This window comes from Melanotaenia boesemani, chromosome 5 (genome assembly GCF_017639745.1).
Source record: "Melanotaenia boesemani isolate fMelBoe1 chromosome 5, fMelBoe1.pri, whole genome shotgun sequence".
NCBI lineage: Eukaryota > Metazoa > Chordata > Actinopteri > Atheriniformes > Melanotaeniidae > Melanotaenia > Melanotaenia boesemani.
In genome coordinates, this window is record NC_055686.1 from 9215775 (window position 1) to 9222865 (window position 7091).

The 7091-nt window shown below is 42.8% G+C and overlaps 1 protein-coding gene across 1 annotated transcript; it reads right to left on the bottom strand.

The window, feature by feature from the left end:
- Positions 1–4051: 4051 nt before the first annotated feature.
- LOC121639739 (tripartite motif-containing protein 16-like) lies at positions 4052–6324 on the bottom strand. The gene has a single exon (XM_041985204.1). The coding sequence runs from the start codon at positions 6322–6324 to the stop codon at positions 4660–4662; it is 1665 nt and encodes a 554-aa protein (XP_041841138.1). The 3' UTR covers positions 4052–4659.
- Between the last annotated feature and the right edge of the window lie 767 nt (positions 6325–7091).

The following is a 7091-nucleotide window of genomic DNA, read 5'->3' on the forward strand; positions in this document are numbered from 1 at the left end:
TAAATTTATTCTCAAACCCAGATATATATCTGTTATTGGAATATTAATGTTTTTTTATATTTACGTCACTTATGCATCTGTAGGATGTATCGTTTAACTTTCCAATCTGGGGACACCAGTGACCAGCAGGAACAGTCTGATTGACAACCAGTAATAGATTGGTGACAACCGTAAAGATATTTGATAGCTTGGAATGACAGCACCCCCAACAAGCAACCGGAAAGATCAGGAGGAAGCTCATGACACTCAGGAGGGCAGAGTGGCACAGGAGACGTGACAAGGAGAGAACAAGGAAGCACACTGCATTTCTGGTCAACCCATTCCTGTTTACAAGCATATTGGCCGTCTCTCTTGCTCCAAGGAGGAGATAAACCAATTTCTCCATGCCACACTGCAGGGCCCTATGAGAGATCATAGGGTCCTGCAAAAGTCAAGTTTGACATGAAGGAAGTGAGCCTGAAGAAAATCCAAGATGTGGTGAAAGCAGCCAGAGCCAGCTCAACCACTTGGACCAAACATCATTCCTTATCAGGTTTATAAGCGCTGTACAGTCATTCTCCAAATTCTCTGGAAACTAATCTGGGCTGGGGAGCCATTGCCAAGCAATGGAGATACACTGAAGGGTTTTGGATTCCCAAGGTAGAAAAATCCAAAAATGTTGAACAGTTCAGACCTATCTCATTGCTTAGTGGTTGACAGCAAGATTTTAGACCTGGCAAATGCATATGGGTCAATACTGCACAAGCTGGAAGAGTCTACATTAAACCAGCACCATGTTCCAAGTAAGATCAAGGACCTCATCTTGGGCTATTAAAACAACTTTAGATTGAGTCGCTTCTGGGCCAGTAACATCAGGCTGGCACAGATGGGAGAAGGGCATCATCACTGGGTGTACAATATCTGTCACCCTCTTTGCTCTTGCCATGAACATGGTAGTCAAAGCTGCAGAGGTGGTGTATAGAGGCCAACTAGACTCAAGTATCAGTGAAATACAGAAACAGGTCATCAGCATATAACCACAGCTTGTGTATCTTTCTACTCCTTAAAATGACACAAATCTCAGGAGAAGATTTTAAAAGCACTGCAATAACCCTGCCTCATGCCCTGATTCAGAAGAATTGTTGGGAATCCAAATAATTGGTGTGAACTGATGAGATGGGGGAACTGTACAGAAATTGTTTACCAGGTTTTGGGGCTAATTCTGAACTTCTCAAAACACTGAAAAACGTAAATCCATTTGACTCTGTCAAACACCTTTACAGCGCCAAGGGAATTGAATTATTATAATAATAATAATAGTAATAATAATAATAATAATAATAATACATTTTAATTCTTCTGTGCCTTTCATGACACTCAAGGTCATCTTACAGGTGTAGCATTAAGGCCCAAGGCTCTTGGATTTCCTGATTTGTGGGCAATTAAATGGATAAGAACTCAGACCTAAAACTCAGACTTCACAATCTTCAAATAGGAGCCTTGAGAAGCCATCTCAAGTTGATTAAATCCAGAACTAATTGTCAGCTCGTACCTGTGGATATCTAACAACCTTGTTGATTAATGATACTTAGCCCATCTTCCCTCTTTCAAGGGTTCTTTCTCCCGGACGTTTCACACATGTAAATCAAGCAGATACCATCACCCAGCCCAATTAAGCTCTACAAGACAACAGTTGGACTTTGTTAAGAATTGTCAAGAAAATAACCAGTTTTTCTTTCAGGACTGTTTTAAACAGAATGTTTAAACAGTATCAAATGTTTGATTTTTGTTATAATGATTGGTTTAAAATGATTCCACACATTAGGAAAACACAAATGGTATTTTGAACAGAGTTTCTGGGACACAGTGTCACAAAGTACAACTAAATGGATTTTTATCATGGAGCAACAACTCCACCTAGTGGCCGTTTTCAAGTTTGTTACTGCGGCCACAAAAGAAACTTGAAAGACTTTATTTATTTATTTATTTATTTATTTGAGCGGGACAGTGCATGTTAATGAACAGACAGGCTTATACAGCATGAATGTAAACATACCGGATTATAGAAACTTTTGGCCAGAAACATTCATGACTAAACTCAGAATATATTATTGCAAATATGAAATTTTTTTCAAAGTATTTCTTGTATAAGTGAAAATGATATAAATGTGTGTTTTTAATTTAATGAATAATTAAATCTTCTCTTTAGTAACAATCTAAGGTTGTGTTTCACTTTCAACCAAGTTATTTATCTGTTTTTACAAAGTGTGTGTTATAATACATTTTCTTGTTGATTGGGACATGGGAAAAATTGATAATCTGAGTCATTTATTTATTTATTTACTTTGAATCACGGAATCTATGTAATCTTGCAGGACCTGACCGGAGGGGATAGAAAAAGATGGAAAATAGCAAAAACATGCAAAAGGGAAAGAAGAAAGGAGACAAAAAGATCACAGACAGAAGGAAACGACCTTTCAATCCACACCATCACCAAACAACAAACTGTTGCACCTGTACATGAACACACCAGAAAATTTCTTACAACTTCTACAAAAAGCACAGCTGCTAGTCATTAAGAGCCCTAATTATTAACCAAATCAAAAAGACATATCATGAAAGTAGCACAACAGCGATCAGATACTAACTCACAGCAGAAAAGAAGAATTATCTCTCAGTATATAAACACTGGACAACTCAGTGACTGTGTCAGCATGCAGAGGATGAGGAATAAGGAGTGATCAATGATGAAGAGTGGTGAGTGGAATCGTGCAAATGTGACCACGCCTCTACGGAGGTCAGAGGCAGACCAGGGCAGCCCAGAGACCTGGGCCCTCAGCAGCAGCCCCGGAGCACCAACCCAAGCCACCCCACCACGAAAACAACTCCAGCCCCACCCAAAGGGCGGCAGAGGAGAGCCCCAGCAAGAGGCCCCCACGGTCTTGGGGACCGGCCACCCAAGGGCAGCCCGAGAGAAGGCCCCAGGGCCCCAGGAGCCCAGAGACGGCCCCCCACCCCCAAAGGCTGAGGGCCCGCACCATGCCTAGGAGAACCAGGCCCCCCCAGACAACCACCCAGCGTAGGCCAGCCGCACACCCCGGGAACCAGAGCACCATTAACCCCCGTCTCCCACCCTCCACCTACTCCAATATCCACCCCATATAACCCCACACTCACACCCTCCCCTGTGCCGTTTCCACAAGCACTCACCATCATACAGTCAAGTCACACGTAATCCACCCACCATGCCCCATGGGGGACACCCCAGGAGGACAGTGAGCCCCAAGCACCCCCCCCACACCCGACCCAGGACCCACAGAGCCAGTAGCCACTCCAGGTCCTGGCCCTTGGGGCAATCACCTCCCCCCACTCGCCCCTGGCCACACCCAGGGGAAACAGGGGTGTGAGAGGTCCTCACTACCCTCTTCCTTCCTGCTCCTGACTGTTTATGAAGTGTGTGTTGCTTGCAATTAAAATTGAGGAGCAGTGACCACAATCTGCTGGGAGCCAGGCCACCTAAGTGGCCCTGCCCAACATGCACCCCATGACACGCCCCCCAGGTGTTGTTTGTGTGTTGTGTTTCTTGTGTTTTGGTGTCTAAGCGCAATTAAAACTGAGAGACGAGTCGCCACGGGATGCATCCGAGGAGACAACTGAGTGGCCCCCTCCACTCCACCCCACATGGTGTGCACACCTCCCAAATTCCTACGTGTGTGTGTGTGTGTGTGTGTGAGACAGAGAGAGAGATCGGGAAAGTAGAGGGGTCTGGGGATGTAAGTCCAGAGGGAAGTGAATATCCCTCTGCATGTTAAGCCTCTAGTGGCATTAGGCACCAACGCTCCCTGGGAGGTCCCCCAGGGCAAGACAGACCTGGAGAGTCCACCCCCCACGACCGGGCAATACAGGGACCACAGCCAATGAGCTGCCACCGACCCCAGAAGGTACCCACACCCCTGCATGATTTGTTTTTATTATGTTCAGCACTTTGTGTTACTTTGTGTATGAAAAGTACTATATAAATAAAATTTTATTTAATTAAAATTTGATAAAAACTGAACACGATGATACAAAATCACATAAAAAACAGTTTGCTATAAATTTAATATTTCATTTGTCTTTTACACCAAAACATTGTACATGAATACAAATGTACCGTTCTTCTCACACGTTTGATTCCCACTCCTCAAATTTACAGCTTCTGTCCAAGCGTCACCAACATTTCCTGACATCACGTCATTATTTATACAAAAAGAACAATTTCCACAATCCAGAAACACATTCAAAACAAAAAACTCAATCAATACAGAAAACATCAATGTGGACCAAAAGATGAGCTCATCATGATGCAGACAAATCTGGATAGATTAAAGATTAAAGAAAATAAAAAAAAAAAACAAATAATCCTAAATTTAACTATCAAACTGTCTCCAGACACAAACTTAAATGTATTTGATAAAACAAATATATAATATGTTGAATAATGACTAAATTTAGGATAAATTCAGAAACCATCATCTATTACATCTTTACTAATGATGAAAATCAAGTTTGTTACATTAAATCAACAAAATCTGCTAAATGATTCTTGTTGAATGATTATATGAACAGATTCACTTCATCCCACAATCAGTGTGTCTGACTGAGAATATCAGCTGTGTAAGATAAAATATTGACTGATGTCTATTTTATATTTGTGAACTCAGCTGAAGATTCAGGAGCTAAAATCCAAAGTCCAGCATAGAGCGGCTGAGTGAATGTGGTCTGGACTCTGTGGAGGAGAGTCATGGTTTTAGAGACGCTGTAGAAAGACAGAATACCTGCTCTGTGGTCCAGATACACTCCTATTCTGGAGGAAGGAGGACCTGAGATTGGAGTTTGGACTTGGGTGTGCCTAAAAATGTAATTTTTCTGGTCACAATATAATGACCAAGATCTGTCATTAAATCCAAATAAACATTTGTCTGAATCTCCTGCTCTGCTAATGTTCTTGTAGGCGACTGCTACATAAACTGCTTCTCCTCTCCACTCCACCTCCCAGTAACAACGTCCAGTCAGACTCTCTCTGCTCAGGACCTGGTAACAATAACTGAATCTGTCTGGATGACTACAATAAGACTGTTCTTCTTCCATTACTGTTGCTTTTCTGTTTCCCTCAGATAATAACAGATGTGTGTTTGCTGTGTTTGGATCCAGTGTGATTTTTCTTGAATATTTTAAGAATCCAGCTCTGCTCTTTGGTTCTGGTAAAACATCCACATCAGTGACTGCCAGTGAGATGTTTGTCCATTCCTCTGTCAGGATGTCCTGTAGTTTATCTCTGGTCTCTGACACAGCTGCTGTCACATCCTCAAAGTATCTGAGAGGACGAATATTGATGCTGGATGAGTGTTTAGACTCACTGAGTGCTGACAGTGAGGGGTAGTTGTGTATAAACTGGCTGTGATCCTCTGTGTGTGAGAGCTGCTCCAGCTCGCCGTCTTTCCTCTTCAGCTCAGTGATCTCCTGCTCCAGCTTCTCCTGAAGCTCTTTGACTCGACTCACTTCAGTTTCCTGCTGGGATCTGATCTGCTGCTTCACATCAGAGCTTCTTTTCTGGATGAGACGGATCAGCTCAGTGAAGATCTTCTCACTGTCCTCCACTGCTTTATCAGCGGAGCCATTGATGGCCTCCACCTCCTGTTGAAGCAGCTTCACATCTTTCTCTCCGTCCTGGATTCTCTGCTGGATTTGTTGTCGACTCACCTCCAGCTCCTTCTGCTTCTCAGCTCTTTCTGCTGGAACTAAGACTGTTTCATGACCTTTATGTTCATCCATTAAGCAGAGATAACAGATACTCTGCTGATCAGTACGACAGAAAACCTTCATCACCTCATCATGACGAGAACAGATGAGCTGCTGGAGATTCTTGGAGGGCTCCACCAGCTTGTGTTTCTTTAACTGAACTACGTCATAATGAGGTTGGAGGTGTTTCTCACAGTAAGAAACCAGACAGACCAGACAGGACTTGATGGCTTTCAGCTTCCTCCCAGTACAGACATCACAGGCCACATCTTCAGGTCCAGCATAGCAGTGATCAGCTGGAGCAGCTTGGAGTCCAGTCTTCTTCAGCTCCTCCACTAACTCTGCTAACAGGATGTTTTTCTCCAGGACAGGCCTCGGTGTGAACGTTTTCCTGCACTGAGGACAGCTGTGGATTCCCTTCTGATCCTCTTCATCCCAGTGGGTTTTAATACAGTTCATACAGTAGCTGTGTCCACAGGGAATAGTCACCGGATACTTTAGAAGACCCAGACAGATGGAACAAGAAATGGTGTCTTGATTCAGCTGAACTCCTCTCTGCGCCATTTCGGCTCTCAGTAACAACAAATGTGTTAGTTTCACTTCCTTTCAGCAGAAACTAGACTGACATCATCTCTTCCACTTGAGGACTAACACTCATGATCAAACTGGTAGATCTGAAGGGGGGAGGGGAAATAAGTGAACAGATTGAAGCTGCTTTGTTTCGTAACAGGAATATAATGGAGATTTTAAAAGACTTTAGTTCCAGGAAGAGAAGCAGAAAATGTTCATTTAACCCACTTTTTTCTTTTGTTAAGAGGAGAGCACATTATTATTATTTTTTAATGGAAATTAATTTTGAAATATCTGAGTTTAGAGGTGGATCAACACTTCTCTTGATTTACTTTTCTTGTCATACTCATTATTCAATCAAACTTTTTTCAGATTCATCTTATTTTAGAGGTTTGATTCCTGGAAGAGGAGCAGCTTGTAGTAGACACTGTGTTTAATCCTTTTTGACAATAGAAGAGATTGAAAAACATTCGTTGACTCAGTTTAATCTGGTAAATTCTGCCCTCCAGGAATCTAATTAGTGGCAATAATAGCAAGGACACATAGTGTATTTTCACCAGTAACACCATCACCAGCTCTAGCTGGCTGCTCCAGATAAATCCTTCTCCACCTAAGTTCAGCACACTACTGCACATATAAGATCACCGTCATTAATGAGAGCTGGTTGATGTTTCACCTGCCACAACCTCCCCCCTACAGCTGAGCCAAACCACAAACATCCGTCTCTGAGCACCAGCTGTAACTCCAACAACATGGTCATT

Bases quoted from the DNA above. Each gene is read 5' to 3' on its own strand.
- LOC121639739 (XM_041985204.1), bottom strand. From the start codon at position 6,324: ATGGCGCAGAGAGGAGTTCAGCTGAATCAAGACACCATTTCTTGTTCC.